The 18,508-nt window shown below is 44.8% G+C and overlaps 1 protein-coding gene across 2 annotated transcripts in view; it reads right to left on the bottom strand.

Annotated features, from left to right (window-relative positions):
• Positions 1–281: 281 nt before the first annotated feature.
• The window catches only part of foxo3b (forkhead box O3b), a 38,807-nt gene continuing 20,580 nt past the window's right edge, over positions 282–18,508 (bottom strand). For both annotated transcript variants that reach the window (XM_079291040.1, XM_079291041.1), the window contains exons 3-4: positions 4,223–5,695; positions 282–3,653 (exon numbers count right to left, since the gene is read on the bottom strand). In XM_079291040.1, the coding sequence (XP_079147166.1) occupies positions 4,253–5,695 (1,443 nt within the window). In that variant the 3' untranslated portion in view covers positions 282–3,653; positions 4,223–4,252. The remainder of the gene's footprint in view (positions 3,654–4,222; positions 5,696–18,508) is intronic.

The raw sequence follows: 18,508 nt of genomic DNA, 5'->3' as shown, positions 1-18,508 counted from the left end.
CTTCAGACTGACATGAGAAAAAGATTTATCTCCTGGAGGGAGGGCGAGGTTAAATGTGCTCATGCACAACTGCTCAGACACACGCTGTTCTGGAAAACATTAGGGCAACATAACTGGTGAATTAACATCATATGTAAGGCAGGCGTTGGCTGTAACGTTTTCTTTACCGGGCTCTCGTGGCTCTACGAGCAGCGTTCCACAGCAGCACTCGTGACGTTAATGCAGCTCTTCATACTTTCACATTTTTACAGCACTAAAATCATTTCACAAGGACAAGGAAAGGGTGTGGAGCCTCACCAAGCTTTATTTACATGCGCACCATTTCTTATACAAACTAGATTACAATTCAAAATGGAATACACAGGAAAAATACCCACTAACATCAAGTCGAGAAGAAGCAAGATTAATAAAGGAAAAAGTTCAGAGGGTGTAAGGAGGGGGAGCTGGCCTGGGCCTCGAAACAATTATGAAAAAGGTCCAAGAGAAGATAATGAAAAGGAAACATCGCAGGTGATTAAGGTGTTTTTTTTGCTTTTCTTAGCTTTAAATTTGCACGTGATGTGCTGCAGGTGTGTGTGTGTGTGTGTTGGGCACAAGAGGAGATAATCTGTGCATCAATGAAGCAGTAGCACTGAGTGGTTGTGTGGAAGGCCTGCTCCACTATGACGAAGTGTAAACTATCTCCCCAAAGAGCCAGAACATTTTACACGGAATATACAAAATGTTTGGAACACCTTCCTGCGATTGAGATGTGCATTTTTATCAGGGATCAGTGACCCCTGTTTGAATCGAAATGGATTACAGGGATCCCTGGATTTACCTTGTCAGACGTCTTCACAGGAGTAGTTAAGTGCTTCTAATATTTAGTACGGTGAGCGTAGATAAATCCAAATGCTTAGCAGTTCAGGTGATGGCGCAGGGTTCCCCCTGCCAAGACAATGTGCTAAATGCTCTGGAAATTTTAGATGCGACAAGTGCGGAGGAAATTCCAGCTCGTTGTCAGATGAGGCTTCTACCGCATCGAAGTGATGACCAAACACTCACTGAGAGCACCGGGACGTTAACCTGCTGTACTCCACGTGGAATAAAACAAGCGTGAAGCTGAGGAACGTCTGTTAAGGAGGCTTTCCCTGTGTCTGCCTCCATGTACACACACTCGTAATGATAAACCCATTAATGTGGGAGGACGCAGCTCTGTAAGCCCTGATTTAAAAAAATAGAAAGTGTGCGCTTAAGTGCCAAAGACACAGGGTTCCTCTGTGAATTACAATTGCTGTCGCAGGACGGCACCATTGGAAGGGTCAAGGGTTACAGCTAGGTCATGCACTAAACCTCAGATAGCACAGTAGATCATTCTAGTCAACCATGCACACACACTCCTCTGCCTTGGCCTCAAAGTGATATACACACATCTATACACAGCCGGGCATACACTTCATGTCGCTACCCCAGACAGAGAAGGGATACCAGGGTGTCCAGATGCTACAACAACGGTGCTTTCCACCATTTAAAAAATGTGGTTCAACAATTAAATCGCTGGTAACAGTGTTCCCCTCCTACGTGGGGTGGGGGGGGGGGGTGTAACGTTGTTCATCACTTCTTCAACTTTACCTTCAGAGGGATCATAAAATCCAAAGGGGTCAAGTACTACATGAGTATATAAGGACATACAGCGAGTATATATGCATTTCACACAATTCACAATGCATAAATACATGCATGCATACAGTCGGCTGTGCTGTATGCACCATGAGGGATAGTGAGGGATTACACATCCTCGTGAGATTAATTCCAACAGAAATAAATTCCGCAGATAAACACATACACACACGCACATAAACATGTACTCAGGAGATACCGGGAATCACCTGCAGGAGCACCAGGCGTGTCCATGGGGGGGGGGGGGGGGGGGGGGGGGGGGTGTATGCGTGTCACAAGTCCGACAAAAATAACAGGCCGCGTCTTAAGTCTTAATCCTGACGTTTATCTTCCTTCTTCATCTTGACGGCCAAAAGTTCACAGGTTACAAGTTCACAAACACAAAGCGTTACTGTTTTTCCATCAAGAAATGTTAAAATACCATTAGAATGTGACTTGATGTTACTTAAAATGGGAAGCCTCCCCCCCCCCCCCCCCCTGAGTGATTCTATATATGCATAAGAAGCCTCACGAGCTCATGACAAGAGAACAGCAGAGCGTAACACAGATCCCTGGTAGTATTTATTCCATCTATGTGTGTGCAACAAATGTGTGTGCTTGTATGTGTGCGTGTTTGTGTGCGTCGTGATTTGGCTGCCAGCATGTCCTACTGTTTGTTTTCAAGTAATTTGGCAATATACATAGATAGCTTATTATTGTTTGACTCAACAAACAAATGGCTTCTAGAGGAATGAGCCTAAAACCCTAACCCCCCCCCCCCCCCCTCCCCTCCCCTCCCCTCCGTGCTACAAATGGCTGCAGCTTTGGGCTTCTGCAGGTCGTGGGTAAAAAACAGAAACAAAAAAACGAACAAAATGCACGGCTTGCTCTCAGGGCAGGGCTCAACACTGTTTACATAGCACCTGTAACGGTGTGGAAATGTTCACAACCCGAGGACACAGGTATTCATTTTGGCTACATCATATGCAGTGATAAACGACCCCAACAGAATTCACCAGAAGTTAAGAAATCGGACAAAAGACAAAACAAAATCTTTCCCTGTCCTCCTTGAACTTTATACTGCTCTGCACTGTACAAATATCCATGTCAGAGATTTTCTTCCTCTAGTCGTTTTTCATATTTTTTTTACAGTTAGATTACAGATTTACAGATTTCTTTTTACAAATGATAGCAAATATTTTTGTAATATTCAGCTAATGGTAATATAACCCTCAGTATGCAACGTTTCATTTAATTGAAGCAACAGAATTGGAAGTGCATGGCATTGAGTTGAGCAGTTTTGACTTGTAAGGGTCCTGAAGAAGTGCAAACTGGGTCAAAGAGTAGGTTGGTCTGTTGGTGTGTTTGCATGTATGCGTGGCCACTCGGCGAGTGAAGATACTCCATGTTCATCTTTCCATTTCATCAATACACCAATTATTTCTGTAAAGACATGTATGATGCAGAAACAATGAGGATAAGACAGAAAATCCAGAAAACAAACACTGAACATTTAAAATCACCGAGAGAGAACAGAGGGATATTCTTTTCTCAACATAACACATCCCAGGAAACCACTGGATCAGATTTACACCACATCACTGCTTGATTGTTTCACTTTACACTTTCTTTTTTTGTGTGTTTTCAACGGAAACAACTGCTTCAGTCTTCGCTTGATATAAAGTCCTTGCACATCACCCGAAACCCCTTCTGATGAAGCAGTGTCTCTTTGATGTCAACAGACTGGGTGTCAAAGGAAAATTGCATAATTTGTTTGACATAGCTTTATTTTTGTTGTTGTTGTTGTTTCACAGGAGGCTTCGAGGGATGACGTGCAGTATCTCTGCAGTCTGTGGGATTGTTCATGGTTCACCAGTGTGGGAGCGACGGTAAAGCTCTCCAGAGGAAGTCTTCTTCTGTAAACACAGGGTTCGTATTTGTACGTTGTGCTGATGGCAGGTTTGGCAAAAAGGATGTCGTGTGTCTGATCTTCTCTTGCACTACATAGTTCAGACCTGGTGACATAAAGAACAAGATGATTATGACTGAGTGTTCATAATGTACGAACTAAAAGCAAGAAAATAGTCTTTACTGTTGCAAAGTCATGTGTTTATTAACCAAATGTCACCAATCCAGCGTTTTCTGTTCCACTCTGCTCATTTGCAGCAGTAATTGAATGTGCTTAAAGCACCACTGGTACTTCCTGCATGTGGCTCACAATACATGCATTTCGTGAAGGCAGAGGTAGACCTTTACCGTGAAACCAGAGGTGTTGACATTAACTTTTGCAGTTTCCATAAACAGTAGATACAGACTTGTTTTTGTCGTTTTGAAACTTTGCATGGATGTAATACATTCTATTTTCACTTATAGCACACTATCATGTACGCTTACACATATCTTAATCAGTTCTGCACAGAGACTTCTACAGATTTTACATTTTGTAAAAAAGAACACGAGTATCGTATCTGTACTCGGCATTAGATTCAATGTCGGAACCGAGTGAGGAAAGGTTGGATCAGTGCATCCCTAATTCAAGGCCACATGGTTTACGCCCATGCACACAACACCCAAACATACACACCTGCTCTGCTCCTCCCCGGGCCTGACCCCCTCAGCCGGGTACCCGGCTCTGAGAAGTCTGCTTGGTGTTTGCGAAGTTGCCGACTCCGTTCATGTTGGCCAGAGAGTCAAAGTTAACGTCCAGGCCATCTGCGTCCATCAGCTCGTTCCTAATGATGGAGTCCATATCACACTCCAGGCTGCTGTTGAACATGTCCAGGTCCAGATCTGTGGGGAAACGGTCCTGACAGATCCCTCCACTGCTGCCAATTGTCCCGTTTAGGAAGATCGAGGTGTCGATCTGCATGGAAGAGGAACCATTTCCTCCCAAGGGTGACAGCAGGAGCTGCTGCTTGGCATTAGCCAGAGCGTTAGCCTCGTTGGCTAGGATCAGGCCTCCGTTTAAAGACCTCAGGGAGCTCTGGTTGTGGTTGTTACTTTGAAGTATCTCCACTTGGCTGCCCTGAAGTCCTCCAGTGGTGCCAAAGGTCATTACGGGATCATTACGGAGCATGAGGCCACGCCGGGAGTTCTGGGAAACGATGGCGGCAGCGCTGGCCTGTGACATCAGCGGGTCAGACTGGGTCATCATGACATCGCTGTGGCTGTGACTGTCAGAGTTAAGCAGGTCTTGTAGTGTCTGACTGCCAAAGCGAGAGAGGCTGATGCTGGAGAAGGAGGTCTGCTTGTTCTCCTGGATGGTCTGCATGGGGGCCGGACGCAGCGACGAGCCTGCCGTGTGGGGGCCAAAGATGGAGTTACTGAAACCATTAACTCCACCGTTAGTAGAAGTGTTGGTGGAGGGAGAGGAGGTGGTGGAAGGTGAGCCTAGCCCGTTGGATTTGGACACAAAGTTGAACCCCGAGGAACCATTTGGAGCTGTCGGCCCTGTCACGGGTGGCACCAGGTCGATGTCATCCAGCAACTCATCCATCAGGTCATCTGTGAGTCCGTCATTCAGGTTCATTGTACCTGCCAGGTCCGCAAGGCGGGGCAGCTCAGCCGGCGCAGAGCTGGTCGTGGCGATGCCAGGAGACAGCGCTCTGCCAGGGCTGGAGTACAGCATAGGCGAGAGAGGAGGCTCGTCATCGGGCACCTCGTCTAGCTCAGGGTTGGCCAGAATAGGTGAGAGGCGACCGCTGAGTGTGCTGGCGTTGGAATTAGTGCGGGAGCGGAAGTCCGTCCAGGCGTCCAGATCCTCGCTGCTGCGTGACGTTGGGCTTCCGGGCCACTTGGAGAGACCTGAAGGGCTGTCTCCGCCGCCTTCGCCGGCTGCAGCGGCCGCGGCCTGCAGAGCTGCCTTCTTCTTGGCAGCACGGCCGCGGGCCGACTTGGTGTACTTGTTGCTGTTGTCCATTGACACAGCACGGCGGCGAGGGGCCTTGCCACCCTTCCCTCCCTCTGGGTTGATCATCCACCAGGAACTCTTCCCCGTCCCCTCGTTCTGTACGCGGATGAAGCGGCTGTGAAGGGAAAGATTGTGCCGGATGGAGTTCTGTAACACAGAGCAGAGAAAGAGGAGAGACTGTGTTAAGTGACGTGTGTAAAATCCTTTTGAATCAATCGCTCAAACAATGACATGAATATTGATTTGTTGTGTTCTTTCTCTCCTTTTACCAGTACAACATTCAATGAATACCTCTCATTAAGTCCAACGAAACCGATCCATAAACAACCCACTACTACGGACTCTGCAGCAATGTAAACAGTTGCTCTGGTGATTAGACACACTAACAATGAAAAAATCCAATTGTTTCAATTGTTCAACTCCCAAATAGACAGGAACACATTAACATGTCGCAGCACTTAGCGCTGATGTCTGCATTGTTCCCCTGTAGCTTTTGTGTGGTGGTTATAAAGGAGACAGTGGTCTATAATCAAGCGTCTCCTCGATTATGAATGACACACACAAAGAGCCCCTGTGTTGCTCGAGGAGCTCGTTCTGTGTCGGATCACGTGTGTTTGCGTGCGAGTCTTGTCTGGTGTTTATTGATCAACTCTGAGCTCCTTCCTTGTGTGAGCCCTAGAGGCTCATTGTGGGGGAACTGGTGCACATGATCAAGAGCTTTACTCACTACACAGAGATGTATGTACACATTGAACTGCCATACAACATCCCTGTTGTATCACTGACTCTCTTTCTTATTTCACACTTTGCTAGAAGGCACTATTTAAACAGGAGTAGTTATTGTAAGTTGTATTGTTGCGCGCCATTATGGGTTTCCATTTGCACGATATAAAGCATTCACAAAACATGTTTACAGTGAAGAGAAGTCATTCCAACTCCGTCGCTACATATCTTCACTAATCGATTAGTGTGGAGTCAATGGCGGATTGTATGATGTAAGCTCTGGCTTTGCAGTTATTCAAGACTCAAAACTCCCAACTACACTTGATCTGTAAATTAGACCCATGCACATGAGCATCTAGACAAGCCTCTGTGAACACCAATGCACACACAGGCACCCACACACACACACACACACACACACACACACACACACACGCACACACACACACACACACACACACACACACACTCTCTCTCAGCCATCTGGCTACTCAAGAAGACTTAATTTCATGGTTCTTGTGTGACAGCATAATGAAGATACACAAATAATGAAACAAACATGGACAAACATTGAGCATTTTTCCCTCTGTTTTCCTCCCTTGTATATTTTTACTGCCTTACACGGAACAGATTTCTGGGTTCCAAATGGCGAAGGCCAAAATCCTCGAGTTTTTGTGGGAATCACAATATTGTTTTCCATGAAGCCGCCCCGTCTTTCCTGAGCAACAGTCTACAGACAGTTTAGTCGGGATTGTTTTTCTGGTCTGAGGCAGTTCAATCAGAGAGGAGAAGGAGAAGCTTAAGTTACTGTTCTGAATGCTGCGTTAGCAGGATAAAAAAGTTGGATCTCTGGGGCCCAACTGAACCTATGACCCTGTGTGAGTGTTTGTTTTTGAGCATTCATCTGTGTGTTTTTGATCGTTATATGGAAATGCCCGGGTTTGCCATTTGCAAAATGTGTGTTTGAGTGTTTTGCCATTGCAAATGCAAAATCTGTTTTTGCAGGCCGTTTCTACAAGAAAACACTTAATAATGAATGGTGTGTGTATGTGAATGAGCATTTCCCAAGTCTGTGTGTGTGTGTGTGTGTGTGTGTGTGTTTGTGTGTATTCTGTGCAATGAGGTAAGATGGGAAGCGATACCAGGGAGACCAGTGTTTATCCTCTGCCAGCGTCTCTCGAGGCATGACCTAATGCTGCTTTATTACAGGACATTTTACACACACGCAGCACATATACCGGCTAAAAGTGTACTGCTGCCAAAGAGATGTAAATACAGGCAGGAGATGGACTTTGTAAAGGAGAAAGAGAACTTTTGGAGGGATGAATGAGAGCAGAATGAATGGAATGTGAGTTTCCTTCTCCCGCTGCTGTAAACATTTACCTGCCAGCTCCTGACACTTCATCAATCCTTCTCCCTCGCTTCGTCCCACACCACCTTTATCCCTGCACCGCCCCACTCCCTCCACCCAGCAAAGCCACTCGTTTTATGTTTCTCTTTTCCGTGCCACTGCTCGTATCTTTCAAATGTCAGGTGAGATATTTCTAACTGGATGGAGCGGCACGAAAAAAAGGAAACGGGACATCTGCCAGCGACGCATGGACGGCGATAAATAGAGGACAAAATTGGGTGCCAAGTGAAAATGTGTGAGTGATGGTGAGAAAGAGGGTGAGAGGAGGATGATTGCAAGATGAAAGAAAGAAAACTGTGCCTGGTATTCATCAGTATTACGTGTGGTGTATCTGTGTAGTACATGGTAGTAGTAGATCCTCTCACATAGGCTACACTTCCTCACAAACCATGCAATGATTATTCATGTTATTCTGGATCATGTCCGAGATATATTCTCTGCAAAAACCACATTTTTAAAGTGTGATTTTTCAAAGCTTCGAGCACCACAATCAAAATTGTATTCACCTTCATGGTATTGGAAAGAAGCATGTTCTGAGAGTGGAAAATATGTTGTTTTATTATTTCAGTGGTTTTGACATTTCCTTTGCTTCACATCTCATGTAGACATTCAGTCTCTCCTGCAGACCACACGGTCTATTTTCTGGCTGCCATGATTCTGACTGTATCTAATGACAAAGTCAATCATATTATTTATGTTATTTTATGTTTTGTTATTTGCAGAATGTATGCACTCTATGTGTGTGTGTAAATGCTAGTGGGATGCTGTATGCTTACTATTGTAGCTCCTCTAGGATATTCCCAAAGCCCGCTGGGACAGCAGCTCTGATTCATAACTCCTACTATGCTGCAACAGCAGATAAATAACACACACATACACTAACACAGCTTGTGTTTCTTCTTTTTTCTTTTCTTTCTCAACCTAATTTGTCCCTCCTTTTTTCTGTTTTGTACCCTCCACCTCATTCTCTCTCATTTGAGCATTTATCGCAGAGATCTACATAACACATCTGGGCCCTGTCTCACAAGTAGGTTAGTGAACTAACTTTGGATTCAACGTTTGTCGAACAAATGTCTTTACTTTGAATCGTAATACCTGCCTGGCAACCTCACAGAAGCAACAAGACTCCAGGAAGTCACTGAGCCCGGCCAACAAATATTTAGAAAATAAAACATTCATGAAATGTGTTAATTAGAGGTGCTGGTAGGTGGATTTTGTTACGTTCAGACACAGTATTGGCTTCCCTATCTTTCCGGATGTTATGCTAAGCTAAATCGCTGCTAGCTGTAGCTTCATATTGAGTGTACAGACATGAAAGCGATCTTTTCATCGAGTTTTCGGCAAGGAAGGAAATTGCCAAACTATTTCTTCAATCGGTCGGGAAAACTGGTTCACGAGACCGGTTGTCCAGGTTCACCAGTGCAACGTTTTTGAAGCAAACGGATTCAAAGAAAGCCAGACGAAGCTGAACTCACTTCGTGAGACAGGCCCCAGCTGTGTGTGTGTGTTTTAGTGGTGTGTGTGTGTGTGTGTGTGTGTGCGCGCACCAGCTGCAGCCAAAGCTCAGGAACACAGAGGCCTTTTTGTCCGTCAGCAACATGTGGGAACAATTAATCACTGTCAGCAACCACGCTAGGAATCTCTCGCTCCTTTCTCTCATTATTCAGATTTTTGAAGGTGCGTAGGTGGGAACCCCTATATTTGCATTTATGTCAATCTAAATGTAGAAATTGTGTGTACATTGATTTTTTCTTTTCAGGGGGAATTTTAAGAAGATTTTAAACTGATGTGAGGGAATGATATCAATTTAATACCCCATATGCACGTTGTAAATGTATAGGAATGAAGACCTCAGACCACTGAGGTTACTCAAAGCAGGTTCCTCTGATTGGCGCAGATGATTCTGAGAGTGCTTTCCAATAGGTCGTAGCTGTCCTCGCTCCATCAGTGGTGATTGGTGGAGTGAAATGGGTTTGCGTAGCCAGGCAGTACAGAAAAGGGAGGGTCTGCATGGTGTTGCAAGTGTATTTCATCACCCAGCTACAGCACATATCTGAACTCAAATGTATGAACTGGGTCAGTTTCACTTTGCCAGGTTCCTGTACTCTGTTTGTGCCTGAGAGAATCATTTTACTGGTCAGCCCAACCCAGATACAACCTTCCCCGCCTTTAGCTGCAAGGAAATGCAGAGGAAAAATACAACAAAGCCCCTCAACACAAACACACACACACACACACACACTCACAGGTCTTCATGGGTTGTGCTACAGGAAAGCGTTGGGTCAGAGGGTACAGTTTCACAGAGCCAGGAGACAGCAAAGGGTCAAAGGTCAAAGTGCTTTGAGGTTACAGCTCTCGCCTGAAACATGTTAGCCCCGCCCCCTTGACGCTGCTGCCACTGCTGTGATTGGACCAACTATGTGACCTGAACCTCACACCTCTGGTGTACTTAACCAGACACAGTGTGTGTGTGTGTGTGTGTGTGAGTCCTCACCAAACATGACCACGCTTTCTGCCATTATGTAAACCAGCTCTAATCTGAGTCTAATGTCAACAGTGACTGCTGCGGGGTCAAGCAGACAGCTTGTGCAACATTAGTTACCATTTACCAAAATAATGCTTGTTCTGCCCTGAAGTGAGGAAAGCAAGCAAACGAGTGAAGTGAAGAGGGCACACAAAGAAGGTTATTTTCAATTATTTTCATCCCATCTGGTCATTCCATTACACAAGTATTTTTATTAAAAAAAACAAGGTGTGCGCGACAACTTAACAAGAATATGACCAAAGATTGGGATGACAGTACACACATGCAGCTCACAAAACCAGCATCCAGTTTACCCTTCCAGCGCATTGTGTCATTGTGCAGATGACACACTTGTTACGTGATTACAGATTTACGTTGCGCGTTCCCTCGCAGCCACGTGGACGTGGAAACCATGAGCCTCAAGTCGCAGGGCAGAGCGGTGAAAGTGTAACGAGGTGACGCGAGGTGGAGTCGTAGATGTCTTTGACACGTACAAGGCAGTTTATAAATGAACAGCCTGGCTGGTCTGCACGAACGAGGCCGAGAGAGGATGGTTATTTATACTGTGAGCCGAAACTCACACAAAAACACACACGCAGACACACATTAGGTCCAGGTTCCAGCTGCCCTGAGCTCTGGACTGCAGACAGAACATTCCATTCTCTTCAATCATATGTGCTTTTTCCCAGCCAGCGGCTGGGTGTCTCTCCGCCTGTGTGTGTTTAAGTGTTATTTATGTGTGTGTGCGTGTTTATACACTGGACGGGGATCTGGAACTTGGCAGAAGGAATCCTGTTCCCCTCATTCTGCTTATATTTCTACTCTTATTCCCCCCCTCTGCTCATCTTTTTGTGAATAGATTAAGGTCTTCATTGGAATGCAGACACGCACACACACACACACACACTTTAAACATCAAATCAATTCAGGAAATAGATCTATCTAATCTATGATGCCTTATTGAGACTGACAAATCCATCGCTATGGTGTGAACAGCAATATCGAGTTCCTCTTAGAATTAAATTGCAGTTCAAGTGAACACACACACACACAAACATGCACACACACTGCTTTCCAAGAGCTGTGACCTCGTTAAGTCACGAAAAAGCCTGGTCTTGTCATCACCGAGATCTTACTACTGCAATGTCGACCTCTCTCTTTCTGTCACTCCCATCTGCCTCCCTCCTTCTCTTCTCTCGCCTGCGTGCAGCATGTGTCCCGCGTTGTGTAAGGCCACATGCTCAAAGAAGTCCTTGTTTACGCTTACGGTTCCTCCAATCAGTTAGCCCGAGGTGGGGTAGCCAGCCAACCCAGCCCCCCTAAAACAGCCAATCAGCGCAGGCCGGTGAAAAGGCATGGCTCGTCACATTACCCTAAGTAACCCTAATAACGTGACTAGCGTCAGAGCTGGACGGTCACCTCAGCTCCGTTGGAGCATTGGCTCACAGTCACAGTGGAAAGTTAAGCACACAGACACACTGGAAGGAGAAGCAAGGATACAAAAGCAAGAAGAAGCAGCAGGGAAATCGATCACTACATATTCTCATGATTTGGCTCCTGAAAAAGGACAAAAACTAATCTAATTTAATGTAATCTAATCGAACAACCCGTCAGTGGTCGTTGACAAACACACTGCACATTACTCAGTGCAGGACATGCACACTTTACTTTGGAACAACACAGGACATCCCTGCTGGGCTTTATCAACCCGAGTTCCAGGACACGGCGTCCTTAAGCTATGGAGCAACATGCCTGCCAAGAACACACACACACACACACACACACACTTCAAGACAAAGATGACGTCTTCAGACGGAGAGACAGAAGGAGAAACGGGCTTAACAGAGTAAAGCAGCAGTGAGGAGAGTAACTGAATCAACGCGTCCAAACACAACAATAATATTTAAATCTTTATGTGTTTGACTTTTTCTATATTGGCATACCAAACCTAAGTACTGGGGTGGGGAAGTTGAGTCAAATATTTTGCAGTTTAGAAACTGTTTAACCAAATGGGGGTTTGTGTTTTTTAGCAATCTAGCAAATTGAATACCAGGCACATTACAATACTTTCACACATTGATCCTTAATATGCAACATAGCCCACAATGATCTATGGGACCTATTGTTTCATGGCACTTCAGATATCATCATAATGTCCCTTCTTGCACATTTTACCAAACAGAAGCTCCTTTTACAGAAAAATGACAATTTCTTTCGATCTGTTATGAAAATAAAAACACACTCTAGAGTACAGTACTGAAGGGAAACCATCTGCCAGTCAATAAATACAAATACTCTTTGTTTTTTGTTTTTTTGGTGATAAACTGCTGGATTTGAAATAATTCATTTGCTGTGTGGCATTAATGTTGTTTGGGTTCGACTGTTGGTTTGGGTAGACAGATCGTGTGCCCCGGCTTTATGAGGATGCCGCAGCCTGCCCTTTTTAAGAACTTGAACTATTTCAACATCTGACGTCTAAAAATAGACAGGGACCAGAGGGCAAGTCTGCTCGCGACGATTATCGTATTTATCTCGGCGTAAGAGCGTGCTGACGACAGATGCACTCTAATACACACAGAATGAAAGCACAGCGTTGTGATGGTGCATAGCGTACATGAGTATATAAAGACAAGGGTACAAAAGACAGGGGAGGCCAACCACCAAACGATCCCAATGGTATGCATTACAGAGCTTTTCTATGTCAACAGGTGATTAATGAGACCTTCAAACTGTGTGTGTGTATGTGTGTGAGGGAGATTGAGAGGCATTGAGGGAGACAGAGTGAGATACAGAGTATAGGGGGAAGACAGAGAGATAGAGAACAAGAGGGCACCCTTAGTATTAAGACTAGCAGGGTGTCCACATGATTAATTACATCTCTGCACGATACGAGCAGCACCGAGGAGTGGAGGGATAGAGGGAGAAGGGCGGAATCATTCATAATTATCAGGAAGAAGAACGTTGCTATTCCTGTGGGAAGACATGGTGCGGGTGACAAGGAATACCTTCGGGAAATGAGCCTGCCATCTAACCCTCAACCCACAGACCTATTTCAAGGACAATGGAGTCGAGAAGTGGGCGGGTTTATTTTGAGCATTCTGGGGTTTGAAAGTTAAAGTCCTGTTCGTTTTCTGCGAAGACAATGACTGGCAGCTGGAGACCTTCCTAGGCTTCAATGAGATGAAAATCTCCTGGTTCAACCACGGAGCAACTGTGGTGAAAGACCTCTGGCTCAATCAGGAAATACGCAAAGATATAAGACGTTATCATGCATGGTTGTCGCCATTGTAGGTGCCATGCGAGCTATTTGGGAAGATAGCATCTCCATTCTTACTGCCTACAAAGCTCTGATTGGTTGATTGTTTCTCCAACCAGTAGAAGAAGCCATCAATGAGCTCAACAGTATGATTCACCCGTTTCATTCATCAGCTAATGGCTTTATTATTGGTACGTTTACGAAGGTTTCATAGACCAGTCCCGTGTTTCATAGTGGAGGAAAATTTAAGTTGTTGTTGAAATTGAACTTTAAGATGATTAAGATGATATATTTCAATAACGAAAGGAAAAGCAGGAGATGGCTGGTCAGGGGAAAGAGAAGAGGGGGGGGGGGGACAGAGAGAGGAAGTGAGGGAGGACGAAATGCTGTTTTTATGTGGGTGAGGGGTTGACTGAGGGTTGTCGCCTCCCATAACACCACTCTGCCCTGGGTGCATACTTTCATTTCTGAGGCCCAGCTTGAGTTCTGCACAGGACAAAATTGCAGATTTATGGATTTGACCGGGAATATGAAATAGATTTATGTGAGATCTGTGCTACCTGAGATCTTTCAGTGGAGATGAAGTTTTCTGCCGAACTGAATCCCTTTGTAACTCAGAATGTTGAGTTTTCTTCGTAACCCAAATACATTTAATTTCTCGTCACTGGCAGGAAATCTTCTGCACACACATGAAATGACAAATTTCTTCCTGACTGGTATCTCAAAATACTTAAGTATCACAAACCTATGTTTTGTGATGTTTTTGATACTGTATTGATATAAAATTAACAGTTTATATCTATGTTTATATTGTGTTAAGCTGGTGTTGTTGTCACTTTCTGAGTCTGTGTGTCTGTGGACAGATTCTTTCATGTTTCGGGGCCTCTAAAAATCCTTTAAATGAATCAATCTGAAAAGGAAAACTTCTCACAACTCGCGTCCAAACTAAACCCCATAACCTGTGACAAGTAAAGCAAACTTTGGCAAAATGTTCGGGGCCCACTGCCTTACACACTGCAATGTCTTGGGAGTCAATTTTTACAGATCACTAGTTCATGCTGACATGTGGAGCCACCAATGTGAAACAACTACCTCTTGCAGTAGAGTTGTTGATATTAGGCATGATGTCACAGTTAATGACACTCGTAAGTGAATTGAAGCCAATGAAACGGCCTTCACGTTATGTAACATGTGCAAATGCCCTGCAGCATACCGGGCCTTTCTCTTAAACCTTTGAAGGTGTATTCAGTAATTAAACTGAACAGACACACCGACACTAGAAGACACGAACACCTTTGCCACTGACTTTCCCTCTGTGCATTTCAGTATGTCCACATGTTATTTATCATGACAATGGTCCGCATGATTTACCTTTGCTCTGGTGTGTGTGTGCGCTGTCCTTTTGACCCTGTGTTTCCACAACACAGCCTTCTTAAAAGGCCCCAAGGCTGTATCCAGGCCACGCCCTCTGGACCTCGTTTTGGCTTAAGGAGGCGTCGTCTCATCTGTCCACGTACGCGGTTGAATGACCTATCAAACCTTCAATTGACTCCGCTGAAGGTGAGCTATGATCTCATCGAAACAGATTACGGCAATAATAGCATTACGCATAATCATGTTGGCTAACTAAACAGTGGGCTACAAATCTAGTTTGAGCCCGAGTGTTTGGAACCTGAGGGTGCCGGTTCTTGTTTGTAATGTGTGTATTCGTGCGTGCTAGGTGTGTGTACGTTTTGAGGTTTGGTGCAGTGGTGGATTTCACATCTGGGCCGGATTAGTGTCGGGGCCCCGCTGGTGTTCATGGGGCTATTCGCTCTAATGGTGCTAAAAACAGAAACGGTATACATTACACAAGTTGACACACACACACACACACGCACACACATTTAATAAAACTTGGGTTTTATTTTTTTATTGTTAGCCATCATTCCTAGTTGTACTCCCCAGGTTCATTTCTGAGATCTGGGAAATCTGACTTTCCTACAAACACGCAGGAAACACAATCAGACAGTTTAAACAAACTTAATTTGAAGTGAAAACGAAGGGAAATCATATATGTTTTCCCCCAAACTGTCCACTGTAAACATCCGTCTCAGTTTACAGTCGGACTTCTAGTTCAACTTTAACCCACCGCACCCACTGTAGTTATGGGATGAGGAATTCTTTTGGGTGCACTCTCTTTCTGTTTTACAACCAGATGAGTGTAGTTAAAGTAATTTAGCCAAAAGATTAAGTTGCAATAAACCAGAGATTTCCCTTGTTATTTTTAAACTAAACCTTAGGTGCTAAGTGGTAATGATGAATGATGTCAAGCTGTCTTTAAGTTTTATTTTCAAGATTTATGCCAGTTTAAGAGCTGAGCCTGCTGATTTAATACTGAGCTATTAGTGCAAGCGAGAGCACTTATGTAGAAAATAGGACTTGTTTCCATTAAAATCCATCCCTCATTCTCTCAGGCTCAGAATCTATAGGTCAGCTTAATTCGCCTGACCTTAATACACGACACCGCTGAACTATAAAGTGTTTCTGTTTGACCGTGTGTATTTGTCTGCGTTTATGTGCGTGTGTGTCTCATTCTTAGCTGATGTCAGCATTTCCAGGCATGTCAGCCCTGAGCAGCTGGAGAAAGGGAGGGAGGGGGTGGTGGTGATTTTTGACACACGTACACTGACTCAGTGTATCCGTATCCCTGAGTGTGTATTTTATGTGTGTGTTTTAGCATGGGGTGAGATCCTAACCTTTGCAAGGAAAACACTGAATGGCTGACACACACGCACACACACACACACACTTTGTGAGAGTTTTCTCTCAGCAACAGCGAGCCTCTTCCTTAACCTCTCTAGGCTCCGCCCTTTTGAGGAGTCACATGACTTCCTGCTTTGAGACAAAAAGGAAGGAGAGCAGCAGTTTGCCTTCACTCTCTGCTCTTTTTCTCCAATTATTCTGACCTGGGTTTGGACATGCATTTTGTAGTTTGTCTCAGGACTGGTGCGATCACTCCTGTCTTCTCCTGTTATTGCATCACTTCCTGCGAAACTGATCCCAGAGGATCCTTTGAAAAGCTATCGTTTCATGACCGCATAACCCACCCCACCGGTTTCTGTGCATGCATGTGTCTGTTTGTCCAATATGATTATGCTCGATCATGTGTGCATCATTGGAGCTTTTGTGTGTCTGTGTGTGCGAACGTGTGCGCCCAAGCTTTTGTTTATACAGGTCTACTTGCGTGTGTGGAGCACATTTCTGTTAAGCTCATTCATCATTGCCAAAGGAGATGATGATGATGTGGCCGTGGTGCCTCCACTCTGCTGTGTCAGCTTACATCTGCACATCCTCCTCGCCTTAATTCACCCATTGTTGTATATGCATTTATCTTTTTATTAGGTCTCTGCTCACAATATGTGTCTCCATGTCTTACCATGTTTACAATCAATTCAATTTAATGTAAATAGAATAGGTCCAGTTTGTATGCCACCTCTGCTTTTAGATATTTTACTGATCTGATCTGTCTGCACCTGTCGTTAAGGCTTTCTGGTGTGCAATATGTCTGTATCAATTAGTGCAGAAAGTGACAACTGTGCTGCCAGGATACTTCATTCATCTCAGTCATGCTACTCTTTTATGGCATTTAGTTTTTTTTGACAAAAACAAAAGTACCCAAAGGAGCATGACAGGAAGTCTGGGAGAGAAAGAGGACATGCTGGAAAGGTTATGAGCAAGATTGCAAGGAATTTTCAAATATGCATCTTCGTCCAAAGGGACCCACCACTCCTTCTAATTTCTCATTCGCCCACTCTTTTGATTTCTTTCTTCCACTTCGCAGAATGTACAGCCAACTACATTCTTCACCACTTGGAAGCCAAGCTGTCTCTTCCACGAAAAAAGCATTGCAGCAAATTAAGCTCCATGTTTTTGTTCATATTCTGGACGTTATCATTCATTTCCATCGCCTGGCTAAATTCAAACGCCACACAGCTCCTTTTCTGTCCTCGCTGCTTGAAGTGAACTTCAATGCCATGGTGACAGTGTTGGAATTACATTAGCCAAGCAGACTGTATATTGTTATCAGGTCTCAGTATTTATTTTGGGCCCAAGGGCGGAGTGAACTTACCCCCATGCTGTAGCGGGTTATTTGGGGGTACGAGAATGGGCATCTGGGCCCCAAAAAAGCACAGAGGGTTCAGTGGGGACACGAGAGGCCTTCCTTCATCCTTCTCTTCGCTCTCTCAGGCGCTCACAGCTTAGAGCTTGGCTTCATACATGACAATACACACACAAACCCACTTCCTACTGGCTGGTATTTCCTTACACACAATAGCATGTTATGCACACACACACACACACACACACACACACACACACACACACACACACACACACACACACACACACACACACACACACACACACACACACACACACACACACACACACACACACACACACAGGTGAACAGTGGCCTCTATTGAATCAGAGTGTCCCCTCCCACCGTCTCTCCAGTCGAGCTCTTTTCCCCACACGCAGCACTTTGTATTTATATTACCCCGCTATTAATAGACCACTGGCAACCACACTGCTACCCCTTCTGTCTCCTGTGTCGTGTAGAGTGTGTATTTTTGTTTTGCATGTGCGGCCACCAAAAGTAGTTTCCTTTTCTTGGGCCCTTGCTATGTTTAAGTTTTGTTTTGATAGATTCTCAGTACGAGATGTGCGTGGCGTGCATGCGTTTGTGTTGGCATGGCAGGAAACGATGGTCTCGCAGGTAATCAACCTCATCTAAGCTGAGGCTGACGGCATTACCCAGAATGACCAGTTAGTGACACAGTGACATCAGTGCACTTCCTCTGACCTCACCTGGGGAAATAAACGCAATTGCAGAGTGCGATGCCCAAATGAAAATGAAAGTGTTCCAGTTCGTGAGAGAGTGAGTTTGGGGATGCTAAAGGGGGATGGAGGGAGTGATAGAAGGGTTTAGCTGTGGTCTGATCTCTTTAATCTACTGTACAGGCTCATGAATTAGTTTCTATCATCTGCTTTAAACCCTCC

The sequence above is a fragment of the Melanostigma gelatinosum genome, assembly GCF_949748355.1.
Source record: "Melanostigma gelatinosum genome assembly, chromosome: 19".
Lineage (NCBI taxonomy): Eukaryota > Metazoa > Chordata > Actinopteri > Perciformes > Zoarcidae > Melanostigma > Melanostigma gelatinosum.
Note: the sequence above shows the minus strand (reverse complement) of the source record. Positions and strands in the feature narration are given on the sequence as shown.